Source organism: Amorphotheca resinae (assembly GCF_003019875.1).
Source record: "Amorphotheca resinae ATCC 22711 unplaced genomic scaffold M430scaffold_2, whole genome shotgun sequence".
Taxonomy (NCBI): domain Eukaryota; kingdom Fungi; phylum Ascomycota; class Leotiomycetes; order Helotiales; family Amorphothecaceae; genus Amorphotheca; species Amorphotheca resinae.
In genome coordinates this window covers 469059-496030 of record NW_020194472.1, presented here as the reverse complement: position 1 = coordinate 496030, position 26972 = coordinate 469059, and the positions used below count along the sequence as shown (strand labels likewise).

The following is a 26972-nucleotide window of genomic DNA, read 5'->3' as shown; positions in this document are numbered from 1 at the left end:
TCCTTCTTTAATCTTCAACTCACGTGCATTTCTCTGTGATTTTGATATCTTTACTTCTGATTCTCCCTTGTAGCACTAGTGTGTAATTATGGATTCATTGTGGAAAATACCTAAGCTTCTGTGATTAAGCATCAATTCGGGATTTTGACATCATGGGTATCAAAGGGTGTGTAGCGCCACCACAAACCCTTTCTATTCGATATACCTAACTCTCAGAAGAATTTACGGAGAGATTGGGCCAGGCGAAAGAATTGCTCTGTCAAAATTAGCCATACAGAAATACGAAGAGACTGGGCGGCCACTTAGAATTGCAATCGACGTATCTATATGGCAGTTTCAAATACAGTCAGGACAAGGTAAGGCAACTGATCTCAAACTTTGATGATTTGCTAAAAGATTCTAGGTGGCTCAAACCCTGCTATTCGGACATTATACTACCGTCTTCTTCGCCTTCTTTCCGTCTCCGTCCAACCTTTATTCGTTTTCGATGGACCCCACAAGCCTCCTTTCAAGAGGAACAAGCGTAGTGGCCACTATGGAGGGTCGCTTTCGAACGTTTTGACTAAGCAGCTACTAAGATTATTTGGTTTTCCTTTCCACATTGCTCCTGGGGAAGCCGAGGCAGAATGTGCTCTCTTACAAAGGGAGGGCATTGTTGATGCTGTCCTCAGTGAAGACGTTGACACGTTGATGTTTGGGTGTGGAATAACGCTCCGAAATTGGTCCTCTGAAGACTCCAGAGGCAATCATTCTCCCACTCATGTCTCGTTATATGACGCCCAGGTAACCAAGAATGGAAAATCAGGACTCGATCGTGAAGGTATGATTTTGGTGGCGTTGATGAGCGGTGGCGACTATATCACGGAAGGTATCCCTGGCTGTGGTATTAAAGTCGCCAGTCAAGCTGCCAGAGCCGGCTTTGGGAAGTCATTATGTCAACTGTCACGGTCAGATGCTGCCGGGTTGGAAGCCTGGAGAAATAACTTGTCGCATGAGCTTCGAACAAACGAGAGCAAGTATTTCAGGACGAAACATAAAGCTCTCGAGGTCCCCGACAATTTTCCAAACAAAGAAGTCCTGGGCTATTACACTCATCCAGTTGTTTCATCTGCTTCCAAGATTGACAAGTTGAAGCGAGATATTCTATGGGATGGAGAAATTGACATTCCAGGGCTTCGATCGTTTGTTGCGGAAACTTTTGAGTGGACGTACAAGACTGGAGCAAAGAAATTCATTAGAGGCTTAGCCCCAGCATTATTAGTTCACAAACTACGACTACGAGGAGAACGCCGAGCATCTGGTTATGGCGATCTTATTCTCACAGCTATGAATGAGATGGAATTGGTGAGGGATATATGTGGAAAGAGGACCCATTTCAGTACAGATGGAACGCCAGAACTCAGAGTCATATACCACCCTGCCGATATCGTGGGCCTCGATCTTGATGCCGAAGAGGATTTCAGCGAAGATTACGGAAGAGATGGGCTGGCCCCTGTCAACGACGATGACCAGATAGAAGGTTACGTTTCGGATGAACCTACAGCGAGTTCAAGATCAGTGAGTCCCAGCAAACGTCCAGCATCTGCGTACGACCCTACTCAACCAGAGAGGCTATGGATCCTCGAAACTATCGCTAAAGTTGGTATACCATTGAAAGTAGAGGATTATGAAGAATCACTACGGAATCCTAGAAAATTAATTGCAGCCAAAGCTGCGGCGAAGAAAGCAGCAACCAAAGGCGGGATGGCAAAAGGAGCTATGGATAAATTCGTCAAGGTTTCGAAGCCAGGGGTAGGAGTTGCAAAAGCCTCAAAACCATCCAGTGAGATGTTGAACGTCTCCAGTCAACCTACTTTGCCTCCAGTATATCTGGCACCCTCTTTGGAGAGGCCTACGTCTTCACAATCAGCTCCCGCCCTGTCCAGGTCCACGTCGAGTAAAAGAGCTCCATCAGCGAGATCCTCTACTCGTACAAGTACTAAAGGTACTACCACAGATGGAAAGGCAACACGTAAACCAAGGACAAGAAAACAAGCTCAAATAGAGAGACCGAAGCCGAATACAAATCCTTGGACTTTGGCTCAATCGTCGCCTTCTTCACAACGCCTTCCGGTAACAAGCAAGCCCCTGGATCAACCGGATAAATTAAACCGTCCAACAGCTTCCAAGCGTTCCGAATATATAGATCTATGTTCGAGTCTCATCGCATCGCCTCCCTCCTCTCCACCAGTATCTCCGACAAGGATCCCACGGAAACATACGCATTCCCCTCAACTGGAGGACGACCCCGAAGCTCAACTTCCAGCTTCCCCTTTTGGCGAAGAAAATATCGATCTACCCCTCACTCCCTCAAGCAAAGAGAAAGCTTCAGACAAGCCGTCTCCAAGGAAGAAGCGTCTCTCCGACTCTCCATCCAAGATTACATCCCCCAAACTACCTCAATACCAGCGTGGCAGAACAGAGCCCTTGACTCCACAGCCAGTCAACCGCAAACTCGATTTTCTATCCTCCAGCCCTAGAGCCCGCTCCTCATCTCCTGCTCTCCCATCTTTAGAAGAGCTTCTATCACCCTCATCTAAGCCCCATGAAAAGGACAAGGATTCCCCCGAAATCTCAAGAAGGGCACTCGAGATATCCGAGACCCTTGAACGGTTCGAGAGGGCTGTAAGTCGCATACGAGAAACAAGTCATGATAGAGACGAGAGGGACATTACAACCATCCCGTCCTCTCCCGACGTTCCTCGCTCGCCCATCAACATGTCTCCCCGACGTCGCAAGATCACCCCCAAAGGCGACTCAAGTGCCGTGCTACCCGAGCCGAAAGCTAAAGAGAAGAAGAAGAAGGAATACATCATGCCGCGCGACAGCCTGCCCGGTTCGTGGAAAGAGGTCGATGAGCATGAGATAAAAGGCCGGAGAAGCCGCGCTTGGAGACTGTCGCAGATTGAAATCTTGGATATGACTGCGGACTGAGCACTTACTCCTATTTTCGTTATAGACAGGAACAGGAGGAGCTTGCGCTTCTTGTATATTTTTGTCTCTGGCTATCCAGACGTTGTAGAAACATGAACATGAACATGAACATTATACTTCGTATTTCTCATCTATCTCTGCTGAAATTCCCCAACTCTGGAAAGATATCTTCCCCCAACCCGCAAAACCATACCTCGGGACAAAAAGAGCCTGCAAAAGTACCTACCTTACCAATAAAGTAAAAAAAGGAAGAATTAGAGATCACCCCCCCTCTCATCCCCCTTTCCATAACCCGACCCTACCTTAACATACCGGAAGCTACCTTATTCCTTAAACCCCACGATCTTTCGCTTCCGACCCTAAATTTCCAGTGAGTAACTCTGTTGCACGTCGCAACTGCGGTATGATGCAAGATTGCCACGGATGACGGGTAGATGACCCGTTATGACCCGTGGCACGTGATCGTGATGTTATTACGATGGGGGTTGGTGATGATGGAAAGCTAAGCGGCTAAATGCTTCCGAATGGTTATAGTGGTTGGAAAAATTGTCATCTTTTTGTGTTAGAGGAATGGACCGGTTTATTAAAGAGGAATTGAAATTGTATACGCTAAGTTGACTATTTCCAGACATTAATTATATTCCAAACTCCGTCGGAAGGCGTGGGTATCGTTAACATCGCTCAATCTTATCATAGCATTCGTTATTGGAACGGAAAAAGGAGAAAAGGAAAGGAAAGGGAAGCCCTAATTGAATCATCCAGTGACCTTTAAAAGACCTCCCAGTATGTACTCTATGTGCAATTACTGTCCACCCCCTTGAACCTTACTCGCGTAACCTATCGCTATTCGTTCAGCCAGGGAAAGTCCCTCGGATCGTCTATCACGCTGCAGGTTAGGGACGTGGTGCCTGTGGCGTCGCCGAGAAGGCTGCTCCTCAATAGCGGCTTCACGATCTCTCTTGCCATTGCTTTCATCTCGTCAAGCCTCTTCTCGAACTTCTTCAAACTCTCTCTTGAATAGATCTCCGGGCTCATCTTCAAGAATTTCTTGCATTCATCATGGTTCAGGTAATTGCTTGGAGAGGTACCTAGGGTGCGGTATATGCGGCCCAGATTTGCATTTGCAGACTGAGACGGGGCTGCCGAGGGGGGAGGTAATGGAGACGGTCCTTGAGGATTTTGGGTGGTGCTTGTGTTGTTTCGAGGTTGTTGACTTGCTCGGCCCCTGGATTGGACGACAGTCTGAGGCAAAGGAGGAAGCGGAGGAGGCGGAGATGTATTGTCTGCTAGCCATTGTCGAAATAACGACACGGCAAGCCAATCCAGATAGGAGTTTTGTGGCGTAACTCTCTCCCCCTTTGATGTTGTAAGCGTGAGTCGAAACAATTTCCCCTCGACCTTCCCCACCATATCTCCTAGCTCTTCAACTTTATCCTCGATGATATCAATAACTGATTCTGGGAGTTGGTTTCGGATGTGCCGCTCTCCCATAGGCCACGCTCCTACCACGTGTATTAACGCCTCTTGAAATATGGCTTTGGATTGTGCGAGGTAGCCGAGTTTAAGGTATGAGGAAGGGTATTTGGCAACTTGTTTCCAGAGACGAGAATGGAACTGAAGGAGGTGGTGATCTACGCGTGGGCCTACGACTGCCAGAGCATCGTATAAGTCCGCAAGTGTCAGGAGAGATTTGCACTGGACGTATGCCGTTGCTATATCGATGGGGTCGAGGACAGGAGGGTAGTTGTAGAAAATTCGGAAGAGGTTATCGTAGTCATCCAAGAGATCCTGGTCTTCTGGACTAATTGTCGGCGCTGCTGGAGGTGCGGTTGGGAGTGTGAGATTGGCGACCGAGCGGAAGAATGAGGGATTGGCAATGGGTGGTTTGTTGCGAACTGGTGGAGGTCTTGCATCATTTGTGCCAAAGAGCGACGCTGTCGTATTCTCCTTTTGTACCAGCATAGGAATATCGTCGCCGTCTGCCCCAGTGTCGAGCTCGTATCTCCATTTCTTCTTCACCTCTTTCACTTCCCTCCTACCCGATTCACTCCCCGACTCCTCCCGTATTCTCGACAGCTCTGTACCCCCTTCATTCGCTGCGCGGGACCATTCTTGACTTGTGCTCGCTTCGAAGAACCCGGAACATTGCGTGAGAATTAGTCGGTGCAGAAGATAGCGATTTGTATGCGAGCCAGCTTTGATCAGGATTTCAACGTCGCCAGTGTGTGTGAAGACTGGGAACTCATTCTGCGGGATGTAGGACGAGCCCCCAGCGTGCGATCTTACCCTCCCGTGCCGACGACTGTGTCGCGATGAAGATACCACGGATGAGGGACCGCGCACAGGGAGGTCGCCGGCGTATGAGGGTTGCGACACCATTGCTAGAACTCATATAATGCTGTGGTTCAAGTCAGTATCTCCACATCAACTCGCAAAGGGAACTCCCACAAATACAGCAGCTCCGCGCAAAGATGGATAGAGGGTCCTTTCCGGAGCCTTGTGGCGCACAGCACGAGATCCAGCTCTTTCTTAGTACTTTGCGCAGTACAAATACTCATACAAGCAGCCACGTCCCTTCCAGACGCCCGAGTCTCCACGAACTCTCTCCTTCCTTTGAAAAAATACACGAAGCACGGCGAAGCTTCCGGGATATTGGAACAGCAAACAAAGGGAATCAGGGATCGATTTTCTTCTTCACTCCGCACAGTCACGATTCAGCAGCGCAATCGCATTGAACCGCGCGAAAGGGATGGACAGGGTCCTGTGCCTTAGCCACTCCCGGCGAATGGTCTTGCATTCCGTAGAGTCAAGTGCTCGAGGACGCCATCGAATCATTCCTCTTCATCCGGGTTTGCCTGCAAGTGCCTGGAAGACTCTGCATGTCTTGGTCTTGAATTCAGCAGCCATCGCTGGCCAATCCTTACACGGCAAAGCAGGACCTGAAAGATATGAACGAAGCTGAGCAAGTGCTGAGTGGGTCTTGAGCGCCCCTACGGAGTAGTCCGCCACTGCCGCCAGTAACCGTTCGCAGGTTCTCTTTCTTCTGGCTTTTTACAATTCGCGCATTTTCGGCTCACGACCATTGAGAGCGTGCTGTGTCACATGATCTTGGGAGTGTTGTGAATGGTTTGAATGTATTTTTCATTTGAGCACAATAATGATGATGCAAAGACAAGTCAGCTTTGCCAAAGACCCAAAGCCATCCCCTTATAGCCTACCCCCCATTCTATGATACACGGACGCTGGTCCCGTCCAGGATGCGATCCCACCATCCGATTCCGACGCAGAACCCGGCGAGCCTAACGCAAATCCATAACCAAGCCAGATAACTCCTTTTTATAGACCCCGTCCCATGATTGAAAGAAATGGTCTCTAGCTCATGTCCATCTCGAGCTCAAGAGTCTGGCCCCCAAGGCTATGACCGCCGTTGGCAGCAGCTCCATCAACTCCATTCATTGCCATCCCTTGGCCGTGTGCTCCATTAACCATGGGCGACAGTCCGCCATTCGTCTTTGGTGTCTCTCCAGCCTCCATCACATTCTCTCCATCGAAGACAGGAACAGGGCCACGAAGATTCTCCCAAGTCTTCTCTAGGCTCGTGCTCACCAATCTTCCTTGCTTCAGATCTTCACTGAACAAGAAGTACCCCTCATTCGCCTCGACGAGGTAACTCGCCAGACCCCTGCTTTGCAGTCTTATCTTCGCGTCTGTGACCGGAAAATGATTATCGATGAATTTCGACCAGCCCCGCGCGGCAGCTTGGATGTCGCTGTCCGCGCTGATCAATGACCAGCCGATACCCAAATGTCGCGTAAAGTCATCAACCGTTGGCTCTGTGTGTTCATTTGATGGCCAGGCGGAAGGGGAGACAGGCGCATACTGGGCCTGCTCCCCAGCTGAATGCGATGGCGTGTAATCTAGCCTTTGGCTCTTGGCGGAGCGATGGGCTGGCATTTCAGGATTCGGGATAGTGGTAGATTTTATTTCTTCCTCGACTTTCTCTTCGGCCCATGTCCCTGTCTGGCTGCCGGCAGAGATGATGTAGCCGCTGCCGCTGGGTTTAATCAGCGTCATACCCTCACCATATTCCCACTCGTCTTCGTTCTCAGGTGGCGCAGGGGTCTGGGTATAGCGTTGAACATCTTCCTCAAGGTTGGGCGCTGCCTCATCGCGCGAGCGTTTGCGCCCTGCGGCTGAAGCTGACACGGGAGAAGGTGTGAGATTCGCCCAAGACGATGAGTGTGGAGAAGCAGTGATGCTATTGGCAAAAGGCGGGTTGAAAGTTGGCCTATTTGAAGCAATATTGTAGGAAGGCTGTGGCGGGCTTTGCGGCTGGAGGACGAAGATAGGTGAGGATGTTTGGTCAAAGGATCTCATGGTGGAAGAAGAAGGATTGACAGTGGTAGAGAATGAGGTAAGGTAATTGAAGGGAGCAGGATGTGTCAATTAATTCAATTGGAGACACACAACGAAGAAGGGGAAAGAAAGAAAGAGAGGTTCGGGTGTAAGGTAGTGAGAGGAAAGCTTTTGTATTGGAGGAAGGATGGTTGGCAAAAGGGAAGTTATGGGACGGAACGTGAGAGGACGGGGAACAAAGGTGCTGGAGCAACTGGTAAACAAGGATCATGATTGGCCGGAGAAGTGCATCGTAGTGCGATTTCAGTCAACGTCAACGAGGGATGGTTGCGCAAGGACTTGGGCCGAAGAGGCTTAGCGCAATCGGATAGATGTGCATTAGGTAAGCGAATATAGGCAAGGAGCAGCGGCTAAACCTAATTGAGCGAAACGGCGGGGAAAAGCTCGGGGTCAAGGCTGTCGGCAAGCCAGCCACCTGAATTTTAGGCCTGAGGCAGGAAGGCCGGGAGTACGGACCATCTACGGACGGCGTAGGAGGCTAGGAAAGTACCGAGTCGTACCTTGTATTTCAGGCCTAAATACCTCAATCACGTGCACCCAATGGAAGATAGAATTTTCTCGTAGTGTCGATCTATTAGTATTGAACATACGCCTATCAATAGACGTCACATTACATATTCTTACCTCAGGCAGCAAGGTGTGTTGTTGTTGTCATCACGTGATATTTACATCTGATGTTCTTTTATTTATTTAGAACCCCTCCATAAGAGGATTGGGTTTCAAAATTCTCAACGAGAGTATTATTAGGTTGATCTCTGCATCCCAACCTCCAAAAATACTTGAAACCAGAGCTTAAGTACGGCGTTAGGGTCTGTCAGCGTGCTGATCACGGGAAATTGAACTGTGCCGTGTTCCATTTGCCGCCGGAAGTCAAGACGCCTGCCACGCAATGCAGTTCTGGTAGTACTAGTACTAATCTCTCCCCCCGCCGCAGCTGCAGTCGCAATCGCATATCGTTCTGCCAAAAGTTGTACACATCTCCTCATCATCCACAACCATGGCTTCCGTTTCATCTCTAGATCAGGACATGCGCAGACTGCGCATGGAACGCGTTACAAGTGAAGCTGAAAACGAAGTACGGACTTTCATCGAACAATCCCTTAAGACGCGACTCCCAGGAGGCAGTCTTTTCGATTCCCTCAAAAATGGAATAATACTTTGCGAGTATGTCTCTTTCTAATGGTTATACCGTTGAAATTATTGACAGAGCCTTTAGACTCGTCAATCTCGCAATACGTCACCCTGTGAAGCCAAATCTCAACCCTACACATTCAGCCCAGGAAAGGGAAAACATCTCGTTATTCCTCACGGCATGCCAGGGGCCCGAACTCCACCTCCCATCCCACGATATGTTCCTCACCGTCGACCTCTACGATTTAAAGGATCCAGCACAAGTTCTGCAATGTCTTGTGGCATTCAGCAGGGCAGCGCATTTTGTCGACCCTTCAAGATTTCCAAACCCGATAGGCGGAAAGTCGCGCAGTGGAACTGTGACCCCACAGAGAACTGGGACGCCTACAGCTAGGGGACGAGGTGTCTCCAATGCTAATAATTCATCGTCTGTAAACAATCCCAGCTCCTCAACACCAGCTAGAACTGACGCGATTGCTGATAGATGGGGTCCTACAAAAACCAGCACTACTTCGCCAAAGTCCGTTAGTAGCTGGAGTAAGAAGTCTGACGAAGGTGCCACCGCGCCGGCCTGGAACATTGCACAATACGGTTACATGGGGGGTGCAAGTCAAGGGAATCTGGGTGTTTCATTTGGTAGTCGACGGCAAATCACAAGCGCTGGCCCGCATGTGCCGAGCTTGGCTGAGAAAGAGAAGATGAGGAGAGAAAAAGAGGCGGAAGAGGAACGAGTCAGAATACAAAATGAGCGTTTGAGGCTCGAGGAACAGGAAGCAGAAGAAAAGAGAGCGCGCATTGCAGAGGAACAGAGATGGGCTGAGGAGACGAGGAAACTCAGAGAGGAAGAGAGACTGAAGGCCGAAGAAGAAAAGCGAAGATGGGAAGACGAAGAGCGCAGCTGGCGATTAGAGGAAGAGAGAAGGCAGAAAGAAGAACGGGAAGCTGAAGCTAGATTAGACGAAGAGAGAAGAAGGGTCAGAGGGAAAAGCGACGCTCGACTTCAGGGACAATTCTTAAGTCAGTATCAAGCAGAAAATGGTATCTCAAGAGGAAACAGCGGAGGACCAGAAAGCAACCGGATCAAAGAGTTGGAGCGAGAACTCGAATTGGCCCGGGAACGTGAACGTCAGTATGAGCGAGAGAGGCAAGCGAAGCTGAATCAGGGCAGTCGCCAAGCTGTTGAAGACCATGACTTGACTGTCCGGATGAAAGAGGAAACTGCAAAGACGCGCTCTCGTTCACGCAGTCGGCCACGAGCATCCTCGAGGAAGGATAGCGATGAGGTCTGGAGGGAAGACGAGAGAGATTACATCCGACGAAATTGGGAGGCCTGGAATCAGAACGGGGGTTTGAGTGTGGCCCAACAACCACCACCCAAACCACCTCGCCCTCTGCCGGAACCTACACTCCCAGTGCGCGTGAAGACCAACAATACAGGGCCTTCATCAAGACCGCTTCCAGACCCGGCAAAATATGCATCACCAAATGAACCTCCCCAGTCAATGTCGTCACAACAAAATCGCACAGATCGCTATCTATCTTCCAACCCCGCTCCTCAACCAGTTCAACCTAGAACGACATACTCAAACGAAATCGGTGGCTTCGATAGTGCTGCTGAGCGAGATGCTGAGGACAAACGTCGGCTTGCGTCTCAAACTAAAACCAAGGCCGGAGGCTGGGCATCGAAATCCCTACTTGAGAGGGAGATGGAGATGGAGAGACAACGGCAGCAAGAATGGGAAGAAAGGCAGAAGGAGATCAAGGATAAGGTTCCCACCGGTACTGGGGTGGACGGCATTGGTGGAGGTATCGATGGGAAATGGGACGTCAACCAGTGGACTGGATACACCGGTGGTGACGGACAAAATCGGGGTAGTCAGGGGATTGGGGCCGGGCGAAGGCAAATCGTCGGACCTAGGCCGCCGCCTGGAAGATAAGGATTATAGCCACGTCTGGTTTGATTAATGATGGATTTGAGAGAACGAGACAGTAGGAAAGAAATATTACAGGAGGGTTACAATAGGACGACCGCGACTCGAATTGATTCCTAGCCTCCCAACCCTTGTGGAAACAAGTCTTGGAAACAACGAGGACTTATTATGCGAGCAATGACATTTGCCTTTCCGTTGGTATATCTGGTGTGAGTCCCGGAACAAACCGAGCGATTGCCTTTATCAGACGTTCTCTCCTTCCGGTTTTGTCACTTCGCTTTCCTAGGTAGTTCCTATTCCCTTCTCCCTTTGTAATGTCCCCTCTTCCCTATTGATATGGGCGATAAAAAGGCCAATATGTAGTCCTTCATCATTTCTTCTGCAGCCATCTCCTCCATTCAAATATGTGTTCGAGTAATTGCGCAAACTTGCCATCTGGCATTGTAGTAGACTCCTGTTTCTGGCTGCGCTATCCTGGTTGTTATGCTACGACTGCTCAATAGTGGATGACGTTGGTCCATCAGTGAACGCGATCAAAATGGAATGTCTGTTGGCTCCTATTTGATGTCTTCCGCAACTTTGGCACGGTCCGATCCTTGCTGCTTAGTTTGTAGCCCAGTGGTGCAGTCAAGTTTGGCTGACCGGGGACATGTTGTAGGATGTTCTAAACGATTGGAGAGGAAGCATTGTGTTTCTGCTTTGTAACAGTTGGATTACAGCTCAGCCTTGCAAGGCTGTTTCACTAGGCGCCCTTCAAACTCCTCATGCTTCAGGCCTTGACATGTCTTCTTCTAGGCACATACAGTTTTATCTCCGTCATTGCCACCGATATAAAGTACGATTATGTTATTTGTTTATTGCTTTTCGATTTGCAACTCCTGATAATGGAAGGTCTGGCTGCCGCCGCCAGCTGTATCGGCGTTGTATCTCTTGCCATCCAGCTTGTAGATACTGTTGAAAGGATCCATCATTTTTTTCAAAAGGTGATAGAGACTCCAAAGGAACTACAGAGACTGAAAGATCTCCTCGAGCAGCTTGAGCTGATACTCCAGAGTGTTTGGGTCGTATTCAAGGAAGAACATAGCAAGGGTCACGGGGTGACTGTGTTCTCCAAAAGTATCTTCAAAGCATTGGTGACTTGCCAAAAGGATTTAAAGATACTGGAAGGTTTTATTCAAAATGCCAAGTCGGTCGACAAAGGAAAAGGGAAGGTTTCAAGAGCCTTGGGCTCCTTGAAATTTGCGACTAAAGAAGAAGATATCAAAGAGTTTGAGCTCCATCTTCAGCATGCTTTGACTACTTTGAATCTCACCATGACTGCAAATATGAGGTACGCAGCATGAAAGACGATATGGATGTTACTAACAGTGGCAGCCATGTCCAAAATCGAAACACCAATAGGATTATCAGCACGCTGGAAAGTATCGTCACCAAACAAATTGCTCTTCTCCGATGTGACATAACGTCGACAACGAAAGACCTAGAAATCTACCCTAGAGTGAACGATAGAATGGAGGCCACCAAAAGGTATAATCCGGGCTCGAGAAGCACCTCATTACAGGTTTCGCGTCGTCAATCAACGGCGACCAGCAGCTATGAGACTCCCCTAGGCACGATTTACGTTCGTCAAAGGAATGCAGCTATCTCATTCAACCAAGATTATGAGTGTTCGACAAACAATACATTCACCCGAACCGAGAGGACCTGGAGCTTCTTTCCCACTTTCCTTTCATACTGCATTAGGCTGCAACATCGCTCATACGAATCAATCCTTCCGAGTTTGCAAACTCTCCCCCGGATCATGGAAAGTTCTCATCCCATCTATTCTATATGCGGCCGTGGGGACTGTGTGGCGTTTCAGGCTTACTTGAGTAGTAACCCAGGATTCTCCCCATTCGCAGTTGATCCGAGTGGGCACGGTTTACTGCATGTAAGCATAAACATCAATGCGGAAAGTCAACACAACTAATAATACCTGCTACAGCTTGCTGTCATATGCGAGCAATATGACCTCTGCAAATTGCTCCTAGATCTCGGCCTGAGATCTACTTCTGCTATCGATTGTGATGGGAAGTAAGTGATGATACTTTAATATTTCGACAATGTTAATGCTAACATGGCATGGTCGATACAGTGAAGCTTTGTGGGCTCTTCGTTTCCAGAACCCAAAGGTGTGGAGGTCACCAAAATCAATCCTTCGACTCTTTGTCTCTCGCGATCCTGACTCGGTTGAAAGGAGTGGCCTCCTTTTCTGGACAGAGTACAGAGTTGATGAGTTTGAGTATATTGTAGAAGATTGGGTAACACGGGATAATGTCAACCTTTTCGAAGACTCCCCTCTTCTTTGTGCGTTGAGGTCGATCAAAGCGGACGAGGATTATCTGAACTGGCAGTATTATCTGGATCGGAAGTATGGACCAGACCCACAGTATTGTCTGGACAGGGGATACCCTCTTGATGGGGTGTATCCCCTGAATCGGCAGTATCATCTGGAATGGGAAAAACTTTTGGAACAGTGGAAAATGGCCATTCGGAGACTCGTCAGATTGGGTGCGGATATTCATCAACAGGCAGATACAAGTAGGCTTCGCCTACTGTATGAGATATTGGCCACAGCGAGGACTCCATTTGATTCACAGGACTTGTTTGAAATCTGGCTCGATGTCCTTTCGTCATCCGATATAGACGTTGCTCACTATCTCAAGATCGAATTGGATTTCCATCACAAGGCGAGCCCTTTCATAGAGGATCTTGAAACTCGCCCGCGGCGCATAATATTCGACATCACTGGAAGGCCTCGTTTATATTGGGACTGGTGGATAGACCCTCAAAGCCCGGCCTACGAAGTACTTGAGGAGTTCAAGTATTTCGGACCAACCGCTCATAACCCTTGTGAGAATTCTTGGCTTGCGACGGGAGGGTACGAGGAGAATGCACCGTTTGTCTACTATCAATTTTATGAGAAGATGGTATCAAAGGATGCGACCATCTACTATGTAGAAAAGCCCGAACATATTGTCGCCCAGCGGCGGTTTGAAAAGCGTATGCATAAGAAAGCAGTCAAGCTTGCTAAAGCTCAGGGATTGTGTATGAAAGTCCCACGACTACCGGGGGCTTGGATCGAGTGATAAAGCAGGGGGAATCTAGTATGTCTATCTAAAGGTGGAAATCTATCAGTTGGAAAGATTTATATAGTAAATTCTGGGCTATTTCTATTCTCGAAAATATATCTTTCGTCTTACACGGAGTCGCCCAAGCAGTCACGAGTCATTTCTGAAAAAGATAAGTTGGTAAAAGGATAAGTTGGTCTCTACTGTGCTGCTCGCTCAAGTTGATTTTTTTGAGGTTTTTGCGGGTAGTGTGTGCTGTTGTTCTTTCTTTTGTCCCATAGCTATCCTCCCCCCCCCCCCCCTCCATCTCCCACCTGCTGCTTCATCAGAGCAAGCTAGCTAGTGGATATTGTACCTAGATTGCGAGATCTTTAGGTGGTTTTGGGTGTGGGGGGAAGGAGGGAAGGAGGGAAGGAGGGGAGTCGGGGAAGATGATTTATATTACTTTAGCTTTCGAAGAGCTTTTGTTTGGAGGGGGTTTTGGGAGGGAGGTGGGTATTGAATCTGTTAATTATATATATAATTCTTTGTCAAAGTCTTTCTTAACTGATACCCTTTTATCTCAACCTCTCGCTCGACCTCATCAAGCCCCCTATACTATTAGCAAACAAACAAACACAGACATCCTTCCTTTCCTCTCCTCTCCTCTTCTCTCCCCCTTCTCTTCTTTATCTAGACTCCACCACACTCATCTCACCTCATCTTCGTTTCTTAAACCTTCCCTTCCCCCATTTTTTTATTCTTTCTTTCTTTTCATATTTTATATTTCGTATTTCCAACTTCTGAAAACCTTTGATATCCTAGAAAGATGTTTCTGCACGCGAGACCTTGCCGGATGGGATGAGATAGGATAGGATTAGATTAGATTCAAGGGGAATAGATACGTATAACGAGTAAAGAGGAGTTATGGGATGTTCTTTCCTTGACACCAGCGAAGAAAGTCAAGTATATCATCGACTCTCGGAAGGTTATTATTCTACAGAGCAGAAATGCAAGGTAATTCATCTTCTAGCGCTGTAGCTAACAACGAACGATCTTTTCTTTCTTATTTATTTGGACACGGGTATGCTAGAAAGTATAGAAGCACGAGCGGATGTTTAAAACTACCTAGGTAATCAATGTCGCGATTTCAAGCCCGATCCTTTATTAAGCTTTGAGCCCGCTTTTCTGAGGAGGGATTTGTTTGTATATGTCTAACATAGCCTAGCCTCTCTCTTCGTAGGATCTAAAGTATCCTTCCATCCCCCCCTCTTACACAAACTCTCGTCGGTTCTTATATCCTTCCTTTCTTTCTTGTATACACCCGAGGAGTTTATGATAAGAGGAGGTAGATAGGTAGGTAGACGTCTAGGTGTGCCACGTGATGACTTCCCCTATCCCCCCTTTTTATGCTCGCTTCTTTTCATATACATCTAGTATGTATGTGCCCACGTATCATTGTGCGACGAAGGGTAAGAGTACGATATCTATGAACTACCTACCTACCTGCCAACTAGCCAGGTAGTTAGGTACCACAGAAAATTCTGCACTGCAGACGACAAGACCGTGTGACATGACAGAGAATCAACTTTCATCCCAGATGGCCGATCCTGCAGACTATTCTCGCGATCAGTTCCCGGAAGGGTACTGTACAGAATACAGGATATCGCACGGTGTGCAGGTGAAGAATTGGTGAGGAAGAGAAGAGGAGAGAGGAGAGAGGAGAGATGGTTCTGCTTTGCTGGTCCTGGGAATGGGCATTGGAGCACAGCGTACTGTACAAGCAACCATCCAAAAACGAAAGAAAAGGGGTTGAACAACATGCAAACGATGCATGTTTCTCGCAGCTCGAGACGAGGAAGCAAGGAGTGGGACGGGAATGGCGCCATCGGGGTTGTGATTCAGTCGAGTGGTGCGATTTGCACGGCAGCGGCCGTCCCGCTGTTGTATCGAGGGTCTCGTGTCCACCTGAGGATGACAGGAGTGGATTGTACGGATCTTCTATTCATTAACGCTGTGCGGGGGTGGGGGGAGAGGAAGACTGGGTCGGGTAAGGCAGCGCGGGTACGCAAGACATTGATGATCGATGATACTGTACATACATATCAAACACACCGTACCGTAGAGAGAGGATTTGCGGGGTGAGCGATGATTGATGGCCTGAGAAGGGAAGAGGAGGGAGGTGCGGCTGAACGATGACTGCATCGAGGGTCGTGCCAACGCGATGCAGTGAGAGGGCCCGGAGGCAGCATCGAATAAGAGAGGAACACATATATCGCGGTGCTCAGCTGCGGCGTGGGGAACCTTGGTTCGCAACGTGGTGCTGCATGGGCGTTGGACGAGGGGCGCGCGATCATTGCAATATCCGGAATCGCCCATGTGGCTCGTCTGACCCGTCTGGCCGTGGGCAACGACGTATCAGATTGATCTGCTGGACGAGTTCTGCATTGCGCTTGGTTTGCATGAGCGATGAGGAGGTGAGTCAAGCGGTGGGAGTTGGGGATTGGATTTGGAATGTATGGGGTTTTGAATGCATGGGGAGAGAGAGTGCATTATGGAGACTGGGGATGAAGATGGAGATGGAGATGAGATGGAGAGGGGAAGGGGAAGAAGAGATGCAGATAGATGCACGTGGCGGCCCGACCGGGATCATCTAGCCACTCGGGATCCGATCGACGCGCGCGCCGACCCGACACGAGATCCCGTGCATGCGGTGCCGAACATCGGCCCGGTCGGCTGGATGCATGCCGCTGGCATTGTTCCACGACTGAGCGCAGGACCAGTCTTGTCTTGAGAGGAAGCGCGGAGCAGGGAGACTTTCCCCGAATGGCTGAGCGGCCCGAGAGAGAGAGAGGGAAAGGGGGGCAGGCTGACAATGAATGATGTTGTGCGAGGGAAGGCGTAGAGATGAGAGGACAAGATCCATCATCCAACGAGACAGACAACACAGGGCCAAGAACAGGAAGAAAACAAGGCAGCGAGCAAATGGGCCGATGAGGCATAATCAATCGGGATGGCCGGGATGCGTATGGATGGGAGAGGCATCATGTGAGTCATGGAGTTGTTGTCCATCATCTCGGGGGATTGATTCTGTTTGGCTCTTCATTGTCCATACAACACATCCTGCTTGTTTCCCTGCATCACATACCGTCCACTACTCTCTCCTGCACACCGAGTATCCATCCATCCACGATAATCCACCCATCCATCCATCCATCCATCCATCTCTCGCATGTGGTCTACAAGGATCAACCCCTTCGATCGCATTTTTCTCGAAGGATTCGCTGCAGCGGTGTGCTCTGTTTTGAACCAATTGCCTGCAATAATGACGCACATACCTCGCAATCCCACAGCTGCGGACTCAGATAAGGCGCAGCCACCCCCCCCTTTTTTTCCCCCAAAAAATAAAAAAGAAAAAAACAGGAAAAAGAAAAAGAGATATAAGAATTCCAAATCCGGTCAATACATGTATGTATATGTACATATGTATTATATTATTGTATTGACGATAATGCTTCGGGCGCAGGATGCCGTTGGATGTGCGTGCTGCGTCTTGGATACTCGATACGTGTAGAGCGAAAGTTGACTTTGACGTTTTACCGCCTGTCGGCGCAGGGTCACCGGCAACCACGGCGATGGATTGATGGATGGATGGATGGATGAGTCCTCGGAAGAATACTGCAGCGAGAGAGAAGTAGGTACGTAGCTATTGTAAACTAATAATCAAGCATACATTTTACTCTCTGCCTATCTACCTATCTATCCTCTCCCTTCCCAAATCCCCTCCCATCTCATCCCATCCCATCTCACCACCTACCTATCCACTGTCCCACTATTCGCACCACCCAATTTTACTCCTCCCCATTCCCCATTATTCACCCCCTTTCCATTCCACCCTTCCACCCTTCTTCCCGTTTCAACTCACACACCCCCCTAACCCCTAAACCCTGCCCATCCCATCCCATCGGCGTCCTCCGCGCCGCCGCCTTCGACGTATCCCGCTTCAAAGCGCTCGGCGCTCGCTCGCTCCCAACGGCACGGGCTGTCCCAGTTACTTACTTCTGTCTTGCCGTTGCCGTCATTTTTTTTTTTTCCAACTGGATGGTTCTGTTGCAAGGATGTGGTGGCCCTCTACCCCAGCGCGCGCTGTGAGATGCCGCTACTTGTTTTGTATCACAGAAATAGGAAAATAAATAAAAATAAAAGAATAGAATAAATAAAATAAAATAAAGAAAGAAAGAAATTCTTGGGATTTTTTTCTTTTTTTATGATTTTTGGAAAGGAATGGAAGTGCAAATTGGAAAGGAGGGATGGAATGATAGAGCTAGGCTGATATGTTATGTTGTATGAGGTGTATAGGATTCACATGTTGAACATCCATATACATACATCCCTCTACCCAAGCACAAGCACAAGCACAACAACAACAACAGCCCAACCCCTCCATCCATCCATCCATCCAATTCATCCCCAACTCCCCTCCCCTCCCCTCCCCCCAAACCTACCTACCTTACCCATCACACCACCCTCCCCTCCCCTCCCCTACCCTACCCTACCCGCCCTACTCTACCCCTCACAATTCCGAAACGTCTTCCCAGTCGATCCCTCTTTCCCTCTTTTCCGCGCGTGACGATATCATTCATCTCTGGATATTAGGATTGACCCGCGCGCGCGAGTCGTGTGCATCATGCATGCATGCATGCATGCCTTCTTTGTTTTTTCAAATCGAAAAAATTGAAAAATGAAAATTGGAGAATTGGAGAGAAAAAAGGATTTGAGATTTGGGGATTTGGGGATGCGGAAGTGAGGTGATACCCCCTTTTTTCGCCTGACTGAGTCAGAAATCAGCTCGGTAAAGCATTTCCTTGGGGCCTTGGGCGGCCCTGAGATGGAGAGCGTCATGATCTTCGGCTTCAATCATAGCATCATCATCAGTGGGGGTTTGAGGTTTGAGGTTTGAAGAGGCTCTTTTTTGAAATTTCTTTCTTTTCCTGCCTTCAGCTACCCAAGATTGCTTTCCTTTACTTTACTTTGAAGATCGCAAATATACTTCCTGATGAAGTGCGTGAGTGCGTGAGGATGTTGTTGATATTAAGGGGCTTGATGTATTATTTGATATCTACGGAATATATTCTACACTATTCTCCAGGAAATGAAATCATCATGCATGCATGCATTCCATCATCATCATCATCATCATCATCATCATCAAGCATACATAAACATAACATGGTACTCACCAATGCATGTATGTCTCTGCCCGAAACCAAAGACAAGACAAGACAAGACAGACCCTTTGGAAATGAAAATCCCACAACACAGGATATCGGTACCTACCCTACCTTACCTTAGGTATCCAGGGAACCCCCTCCCCCTCTCCCAATCTAAGCCACGAAATAACTTTATTTAAAGGATTATAACGTGGCTGTACCGCGAATCCTGAGGAGAGGCGGGAGAACCGACAAGGCCAATCCGAGACGCACGTGCGCGAGTAAGGCGGGTAAGGATGGAAGCGCAATGTTTACTCCGTTGAGGTTACGTCCGTACGTACCTTAGCTACGGTATGTAAATATTTTATTTTATGGAGAAGAAATAAAAAAAAGCCCCTTAAAAAAAACGAAGCACGCAAAAAATATTAATAATTGAAAAAAATAAAATAAAAATTAAAAATAAAGTGCTACCCCGGTCCTCAGGACGCGGGACCGCCCGGTGGCGCTCTGGATACCACGGTGTTGTGAGGAAGGAGCAGAGAGATGAAGTATCTCGAAGTTTCGAAGCGTGATGCATGTGTTGATTTTTGTGTATATGTTTATCTATTTTCTTGGGCGGTGGCTTGATGGCTTGGAGAAGAGATGAATACCTTGATGGTTCTGATTGGCTGGTTCGACGAGGGGGGAGTGTGAGCACGGCGAAGTGAAAGTGAAGAAAAGGGAGGGACCGAAAATAGGGCAGGGCCCCCCCCCCCCGCTCTCCTTTGTTTCTCGTAGACGTCACACCTCGTTAAACCCTGCCGGCCCGCGCGCGCCTGTCCCTGGCGTAGCGTAGTGCGCGGTCGGGTCGCGAGGCGTGCGATTATACGAGCGTTTTTTTGTTCCGGGAATTTCTTTGTTGGTTGTTTAGCTATTTATAGGTTAGTTGACCTTTTGTGTGTTTGAATGACTTCCTTTTTGGCATTTGATCGCTGACTTGAAACAGATTGTGCTCTGGAGAAACGACAGGCGGTACCGTCGGAGGAGAGGATGCGGAACCGTTGGGTAGGACATGCGCGCGGCGATAAGAACAGCAAGAGATCTCCCGCAGAGAGGGGCCGAGGGGACATGCCGCTAGGAGCGAGCCATGACGCTGCTCCCCAGAAGCCGGGACGCGAGTGTCTTGCGCCGTGGGCGGCACTCGAGGAACGTGTGCGGCGCCATGATGAGAGGATAATAACTTAAGATGATTATTATTCTTGAAGAATACGAGTGGCCTTCCTGCCAGAGCATCCACTTACATTCTCCCCAGCTTCTTCGTGCTTCTCCCGCCCGCCGCCTAGTCGCGCACCATGGCCGAAGCATGATGCGCCGTCGCCCAGCTGCCCAAGAGGGCGCGCGCAGAGGAGAGAGGAGTGAGAGCAGAGCAAGAGAAGCGCCGGTTGGGCAGCGCGCAGAGTCGCAGCGTGTGTGCCGTATCGCATCGTATCGCATCCTAGCCCTGCCCATCCGATGATGATCGGGTGTCGCATCGTCAAGTGCGGTCCTTGTGTGTAATGACGGGCAGGACTTGGCCAGCACCAGCACCTCGTACCTGTCGACTACTCGCCATGGCCTGCCCCTGTGTGCCAGATGTGTCCACGAGACCGCGCGCGTCAACACGGCATCAGTATTCATGGATTGGCGGGGGGGGGGGAATATGTCGGGGCTGCACAAAGGATAAAGGGACCCGGCGACGGCGGTGAGACGACGAGGAGATGGGGGAGGGGAGAGATGACCATCTCCCGGAGTAGCGGGTGTATAGAAACTATCCTCCCTTACCAAGTAGTAGTTACCTCTGACCGCGAACTTGGATAGATTAATCCCCAAGGCACGCTAGTCTTAGTATCAAAGCTAACAGTAATATATATCATTTATTCTGCGTGTTAATTAATCTGCTGCGTTTATTACGAGGGACGACAGGATATTACGATCTCTGGTGCTCTGAGATTTGTTTCTACGCGCATTCCCACTTCTCTCCCTCCGGACCCAGGATCGACCCCTACGTCAATCCTATTGAGCACGCAGCCACCCGCCCTGCGGGACCTGACGGCGGTGGCAGATGGATGGATCATGGGCCTGGGAGTGCAGGACAGGATAGAGATACCCGTCCATCTCATTCATACCTCCTGCCCAAGGTCCTCGAGCCCTAGGACCAGGGAGACGTGCACGCAGCGTAACTGCACGCGACGGGCGCCTGCCAACTGTCAGCTTCCCAACGGTCGACTGTCAGGCAGGACCTGGCATCTCGCCATCGCCGGCGTGATTGGTGCACCGTTGACTGCTCCATATTCCATTGTCCTTGCCGGTCTACTCGGCCTGCCGTACCCGGCTCGCGGTTCTTGGTTCTTGACTCTTGACTCTTGACTCTTCTCTCGACTTGACTTGACTGTGACCCTTGACTCTCTCTCGTCTCTCGTCTTGCGTCTCGCTCTTCTTACTCTTTTGCCAAGCGCCCCAGGGTGCCCGACTCCCTGGCCCGCGCTAGCCGCTCTCCCTGGCCGCTGGAGCGACGTGGTGAGGTGAGCGTGGGAGCTTGATCAGCCTAATCAGCCTAATCGGGCTAATCGGGCTAATCGAGAGCTAATCTCTCCAAACCCACGCTGGCTCCCCGGCCGCTGCACACAGACGCGAGACGAGCAAAGACGGAAGACGAAAGACTCATCTCTTCAACTATTATCCCCCCCCCCTTCTCCCCCTTCTTCAACCACCACCACCACCCATCAATCATCTCTGTCTTCTCTTCAACCCCTCCCTCTTCACTCTTCACTCTTCTCTCTTCTCTCTTCACGCTTCTCTCCTCCCCGCTTCACGCTTCACGTTCAACGCTTCAATCTATATATCTTCCTGCTTCCTGGCCACGCCAAAACTTCATTCCTTGTAATCTTTACCCCCATCCAGGCTGCGTCCTACCTTACCTACCACTTCCTCCTCCTGCGCTTCCCTTCTCGTCCCTTGTCACATTTTCCTCCCCCCGACGAAAAAACTGCCTCTCCACCCACCAACCACCCCTCCCACCCCCGGAAAATCATACGCCCTCGCAATTCCTGAACTGGCCAGCTGCATCTGCCCCATTGCTACGATCGATGCACGACTATCCAAAATAGACTCGGCGACACCACATGACTTGACTGCCCCAGCATTCCCGAAACGGCTCTTCTCTTGTCGGCGCGCGCCTTTCCTCCAGCAGCATCGTCATCCTCCTCCTCTCCTCCTCTCCGGGCGCCCTCTTCTCCCTTGACTTGCCGTGTCGACGGACAACCGCACGAGGAGAGATGCGTCCAGCCACTACGCTTCGTCGTTTATTATAAACTCCTCTTCTCCCACAAGCCTGCGTGCAAGGCTGCGTCGGCTGGGCAGTCCATCATCCATTGCTGAATCGGATTCCTTTCTACGAGCAACATGTCGAATTCGCCCTCTCCTCCTCTCCGCCCTATAACCTCCACCATGCCGACCTCTACCGCAACCTCGACCTCCTCGATTTCCACCACCTCCTCCTCAAACCCCACCACACAACTCTCACACTCCTCCTCGACCCGGCGCGCTCTGCAGCCGAGCCATGTTCAGACCTCCTTCCTCCCGCCCGTCTCCTCGACGTCCTCCGTGCCCGCCTCGGCCATCAGTGCCTCGTCGGCGGCCACCTCGAGCTCTCTGCAGGCCTCCCCCATCATGTCTCCCGAGACCACGCAGCTCATCACCAGCAATTCCTCCGTCCAGGCCTCCCCCGATGGCTTCCATGGCCGCGACGGCGACTTCCCTCCCCCCTTCGAGCTCCCGGAATCCATCGTGTCGCGCAAGTCGAGTCATAGTGCCATGAGCGAGGCTGTCGCCATCAACAAATCGCCAGGCTTGATTCGGAGGCTGTCGAACAGGGCCACGCAGTTCGCCGGCCGGCGGCGGCAGTCCTCTACAACGGCGATGAGTCGGGATCACAGCACCGGTCCGGTCATCGTGCGCCGGAGGAGTGATAGCACGAATACGGCCCCCGAGTTTGTTCGGGGGGCCCCTTTCTCCGACTCGGATGACGATGCCTACGAATCCTATCGAGAAGAGCCCGGGATGATGCTGCTGCCCACCATGGGGACGAGTTTGGAAGGGATCCGGGACTTGCCAAGCACGACCGCCTCCCTCTCCTCGAGCCCCGTCACCAGCGGCCCCGGGCCGGGCCCCGTCATCCCCTCCATCTTGCTCCAAGGAACGACCATGACGAAGGTTACGAAGAAGAAGAAGAAACTCCTGACGTTCGTGCTGGAGAAGGAGGCTGCCAAGGTGTCGTGGGACAAGAATCGACCCTCGAAATCATTCTATATCGATGACATCAAAGACATCAGAGTTGGCCGGGATGCCGAGAACTACCGTCGCGAGTTTGGGGTGCCTGATTCGGATGAGCCGCGCTTCTTTTCCATCCTCTATGCCGTCCCGGACAAGTCGAAAGGTCGGTCGCAGAAGATGATGCATCTGATCGCCCGGGACGAGCAGTCCTTCGACCTGTGGACCACCACGCTCGACGCCATCTCCAAGCACCGTCAGGATCTCATGGCTTCCCTGTCGTCCTTCCACGACAAAGCCGTCCGCGCTTACTGGCGCACCGAGATGAACAAGCAGTTTCAGGACCGGCCTCATTCCGAGGACGAGGAGGAGATTGATATCACGGGTGTGGAGCGGCTATGCCGATCTCTCCACATCCATGGCTCTTCGAACTACTTCCGCTCCAAGTTCAACGAGGCGGACGTGACCGGTACCGAACGCTTAAATCTTGCTGAATTCCAGGACTTTGTCAAACTCATGAAGAGACGGGAAGATATCGGAGCGATCTTCCGGGAGCTGGTATCCGATTCGGAAAAGGGTCTGACCTTGGAGCAGTTCCTCACCTTCCTCCGAGACGTCCAGGGTGAGGACGTCGACAGCGATCGAGCTCACTGGGAGAGCGTCTTTGCCAAATTTGTCCGCCGATCGAAGTCGAAGGAACAATCGTTGCAGGATGCTGCTGACGGCGAAGTTGCACGGATGGATGAAGCAGCATTGACCAGCTATCTCATCTCCACCTTCAATGTCCCCTTGCGCAGTGCGCCTGCCCGGTATACCCTTGACCGCCCCCTACACGAATATTTCATCTCTAGTTCTCACAACACGTACCTACTGGGTCGTCAGGTGGCCGGGCAGTCGAGTGTCGAGGCCTACATCTCCGCCCTGAGCAGGGGATGCAGATGCGTGGAGGTAGATTGCTGGAATGGCAGCGATGGCCCTGTTGTGATGCACGGCAGGACGCTCACCAGCCAGGTATCGTTCGCTGATGTTATGTCCACGATAAGCAAGTATGCCTTCGTCAAGTCCCCCTATCCTCTGTGGGTCTCGTTGGAGGTCCACTGCAACCCGCAGCAGCAAGCCATGATGGCCCAGATCATCAAGGACACCTGTGGCTCGAAGCTCGTCACGGAACCGCTGGATTCATCGGCCGAGCAGCTCCCATCGCCTTCACAGTTGCTACATCGGATTCTGATCAAGGTCAAGAAGCCGCGAGTGTTTGAGGATGTGGGAGTCGTAGAACCACCGACTGGCCGCAGTCGAGGGAGCAGTCTCAGCTCACCATACATCCGGCCGACGCCTCTCGACAACTCAACCCTCCCAGGTGGGGTGCTGCCCCCAGGCCCCTATGCGCGGGCGACTCGAATCATCCGCCGCAACACAACCAAGACGATCGGGAGCGATGGGCAGGAGAGCCTCAGCAGCAGCACCAGCGATAGCGAGAGTCTTCTTGACGATGTCGCCAAGGCGAACCAGAGCCGCCGGAAGAACAAGACCAGCAATATCATCAAGGTCCTCGGGGAACTTGGCGTCTACAGTGCCGGCCTCAAATTCCACGGGTTCGATGATCCGGAGAGCAAGACCTACAATCACATCTTCTCCTTCATGGAACAGACATTCGACAAGAACAGCAGGACTCAAGAGGACAAACGCGCCGTCGCCAGACACAACATGCGGTACATGATGCGTGTGTACCCGAACGGATGGCGAGTCGCATCAACCAACTTCGACCCACTCAAGTATTGGAGAAGGGGCGTCCAGATGGTCGCGTTGAACTGGCAAACCTACGATCTGGGAATGCAGATGAACGATGCCATGTTTGCAGCTGGCACCGATCAGTCTGGGTACGTTCTGAAGCCGAGCGACCTTCGCGAGATCAAGATGATTCCCACTGTCCCAGAAGAAGCGGGTGCTGGTCATATCAAGCGGGAGCGCAAGAACGTCAACTTCTCGATCGATATTATCTCTGCTCAGCAACTCATGCGGCCTAAAGGGCTCCCTCCGAACCGGAGTGTTGACCCATATGTCGAAGTGGAAGTCTACCACGCAGACGACAAGTCCAAGGAGAGTAAAGGGGTCGTTGGCGAGGGGGGTCTGGACGCTTCTGGTAAAGACGGCCTGTCTGGACTCGGCGTGCCTCACAAACGACGCACCCAGATCGTCCAGGAGAACGGCTTCAACCCCATCTTTAACAAGAAGTTCAACTTTGACCTCACGACCAAGTTCCCCGACCTCGTCTTCGTCCGTTGGACGGTGAGGTGCTCCTCGGACGGCCAGAGCTATAGCGATCGGGGACTTCCCCTTGCTACCTACACCGCCAAACTCAGCAGTCTCAAACAGGGTTATCGCACACTGCCTCTGTACGATACGAACGGCGACCAATTCCTCTTCTCCACGCTATTCTGCCGCATCAAGATCGAACCTGCAACGAGCATCTACGTCAACCCCGACGCCTCGGAGAGCGTCGGTGTTCTCAAGACCATCGGCCGCACGGTCTTCAACCGCACTCCACTATCACCCAAAGTCTCCGCCGACAGCAGCTTTGAGAAATAGATCGGGCGGCGTCACCACATTCGATTCTACTGTATAAAGTTCGACCCTGTACTTTCTCACACCATTGTACTCATATCACGTTTTGGATTCTTCGTTTCAAGCAAGCGTTGCTGGGCCATGATTCTGGCCGCGTCTCGTCGCATCTGCATCTCTTTACATCACCATTTTGGCATCACATTTTTCGGCATCAGAAGGACTCATCGGGATCATCGGGAAATCGTCATATATAAATAGGAGGGAACACAAAAGTGGCTCGCGCTGCGTCTGCATATCGGTTTTAGCATCAGCATCATCGGAGTGTTCCAACACTCGTTAGAATCTTCTTTGTCACGGCTATCTTTGTTCTATTCGACGGGGCTGGTTTCCTTCTTATATTCCCTTACAGCTGCGCTGCTTGGTTGCGATTTCCTCGCGGATCTGCGGGACTGGTTCTCTCGCAACGCGATTTCTTTTCAGGCGTTCTTGCGTTATGGGATCCGGACGGGAATGGGCATCAGGATTGCTTGCCCATGCATGCATGGCCTCTTGGATCAGGGGTATCTTGTTTCTACGTATGACGGACGGCTCTTACTTCCCTTTTCTCTTCTTTTACTCCTGTTTAAAGCTGGATGGCCCAATCCTTGCATGAGCGCGGACTCACTGGAGAGGATGGGCCGATGATTAGTAGATTTGGGGGCTTGCATTGTAATGTGGAGAAAGATGGTTGTGTGTAAGAGGGAGAGGGGGAGACAGAATACAATGCAATGTTTAGCTCCTACCAGCCGCCTTTTTCGTCTGTGCTTGTGAGTGATGATCTTATGTCTTCAAGATTCTATCCACTACTACATCGGTAGGTCGGTAGGTCGGTAGATACTACAGGCATACCTAGACCTTCTCACCCATTAATTAATCTCCCATCCATCCCACCCCCTTCCCTCTATAATTCTAATCAATCCTTATCATTTATACCCCCCACCCAATACCCCCCCCCCCCCCCCTTTTTTTTTCCCCCTTCTCCTCACCCTCTAAAACACCCCACCCCACCTCACCCCAGCCAGCCATCCCTATCTATGTCAGAAACCAGAAAACAGGATCCCTTACTTTATAGCAGAGTTAAGATTAACTAGCTAGTACGGCAGAGAAGACATAGCGTGCGGTATTGTCTTCTGCAGTGCAGGATGTTGAGTGTGGTACCTAACTAGGTAGATAGAATGGGGGGGGGCATTATGTGGTACGGTTATACCTAGCCTCTGAGCTAAGATAGAGGAGCTAAGATAGAGAGAGAGAGAGAGAGAGGAGGAGGAGGAGAGGAGGAGGAGGAGAGAGGAGGAGAGAGAGAGAGGGAGAAAGGAAGGAAGGAAGGAAGG

General features: G+C 50.6%; 11 protein-coding genes across 11 annotated transcripts; 5 read left to right on the top strand and 6 right to left on the bottom strand.

The window, feature by feature from the left end:
• Positions 1-31: 31 nt before the first annotated feature.
• On the top strand, positions 32-3095 carry M430DRAFT_32941 (hypothetical protein). The gene is made up of 3 exons (XM_024866260.1): positions 32-166; positions 220-356; positions 404-3095. Exons 1-3 carry the CDS (start codon positions 153-155, stop codon positions 2971-2973), a joined length of 2721 nt encoding a protein of 906 aa, XP_024723711.1. The 5' UTR covers positions 32-152; the 3' UTR covers positions 2974-3095.
• On the bottom strand, positions 3037-3354 carry M430DRAFT_198506 (hypothetical protein). The gene has a single exon (XM_024864167.1). The coding sequence runs from the start codon at positions 3260-3262 to the stop codon at positions 3101-3103; it is 162 nt and encodes a 53-aa protein (XP_024723710.1). The 5' UTR covers positions 3263-3354; the 3' UTR covers positions 3037-3100.
• Positions 3355-3816: 462 nt separating this feature from the next.
• On the bottom strand, positions 3817-5692 carry M430DRAFT_133274 (hypothetical protein; the record flags this gene model as incomplete). Its single annotated transcript, XM_024862289.1, has 2 exons — positions 5422-5692; positions 3817-5371 (listed from the first exon to the last, which is right to left on the bottom strand). The coding sequence occupies exon 2, from the start codon at positions 5350-5352 to the stop codon at positions 3817-3819; it is 1536 nt and encodes a 511-aa protein (XP_024723709.1). The 5' UTR covers positions 5353-5371; positions 5422-5692.
• Positions 5693-6345: 653 nt separating this feature from the next.
• Positions 6346-7350, bottom strand: M430DRAFT_94649 (hypothetical protein; the record flags this gene model as incomplete). The annotated part of the gene is made up of 1 exon (XM_024869850.1): positions 6346-7350. One exon carries the CDS (start codon positions 7348-7350, stop codon positions 6346-6348), a length of 1005 nt encoding a protein of 334 aa, XP_024723708.1.
• Positions 7351-8386: 1036 nt separating this feature from the next.
• On the top strand, positions 8387-10457 carry M430DRAFT_15841 (hypothetical protein; the record flags this gene model as incomplete). Its single annotated transcript, XM_024863336.1, has 2 exons — positions 8387-8553; positions 8606-10457. 2 exons carry the CDS (start codon positions 8387-8389, stop codon positions 10455-10457), a joined length of 2019 nt encoding a protein of 672 aa, XP_024723707.1.
• Positions 10458-11335: 878 nt separating this feature from the next.
• M430DRAFT_15840 (hypothetical protein) lies at positions 11336-13579 on the top strand (the record flags this gene model as incomplete). The annotated part of the gene is made up of 4 exons (XM_024863335.1): positions 11336-11781; positions 11826-12381; positions 12436-12524; positions 12586-13579. The coding sequence occupies 4 exons, from the start codon at positions 11336-11338 to the stop codon at positions 13577-13579; spliced, it is 2085 nt and encodes a 694-aa protein (XP_024723706.1).
• Positions 13580-14773: 1194 nt separating this feature from the next.
• M430DRAFT_198463 (hypothetical protein) lies at positions 14774-16187 on the bottom strand. Its single transcript, XM_024864166.1, has 2 exons — positions 15661-16187; positions 14774-15538 (listed from the first exon to the last, which is right to left on the bottom strand). The coding sequence occupies exons 1-2, from the start codon at positions 15917-15919 to the stop codon at positions 15132-15134; spliced, it is 666 nt and encodes a 221-aa protein (XP_024723705.1). The 5' UTR covers positions 15920-16187; the 3' UTR covers positions 14774-15131.
• A 408-nt stretch (positions 16188-16595) lies between these two features.
• Positions 16596-16875, bottom strand: M430DRAFT_32937 (hypothetical protein). The gene has a single exon (XM_024866259.1). The coding sequence runs from the start codon at positions 16805-16807 to the stop codon at positions 16643-16645; it is 165 nt and encodes a 54-aa protein (XP_024723704.1). The 5' UTR covers positions 16808-16875; the 3' UTR covers positions 16596-16642.
• A 969-nt stretch (positions 16876-17844) lies between these two features.
• On the top strand, positions 17845-18395 carry M430DRAFT_198448 (hypothetical protein). The gene has a single exon (XM_024864165.1). The coding sequence runs from the start codon at positions 17880-17882 to the stop codon at positions 18168-18170; it is 291 nt and encodes a 96-aa protein (XP_024723703.1). The 5' UTR covers positions 17845-17879; the 3' UTR covers positions 18171-18395.
• A 1135-nt stretch (positions 18396-19530) lies between these two features.
• M430DRAFT_55923 (hypothetical protein) lies at positions 19531-20351 on the bottom strand (the record flags this gene model as incomplete). Its single annotated transcript, XM_024868571.1, has 3 exons — positions 20031-20351; positions 19681-19969; positions 19531-19643 (listed from the first exon to the last, which is right to left on the bottom strand). The coding sequence occupies exons 1-3, from the start codon at positions 20259-20261 to the stop codon at positions 19531-19533; spliced, it is 633 nt and encodes a 210-aa protein (XP_024723702.1). The 5' UTR covers positions 20262-20351.
• Positions 20352-22581: 2230 nt separating this feature from the next.
• On the top strand, positions 22582-25626 carry M430DRAFT_96255 (hypothetical protein; the record flags this gene model as incomplete). The annotated part of the gene is made up of 1 exon (XM_024869943.1): positions 22582-25626. The coding sequence occupies one exon, from the start codon at positions 22582-22584 to the stop codon at positions 25624-25626; it is 3045 nt and encodes a 1014-aa protein (XP_024723701.1).
• Positions 25627-26972: the final 1346 nt, after the last annotated feature.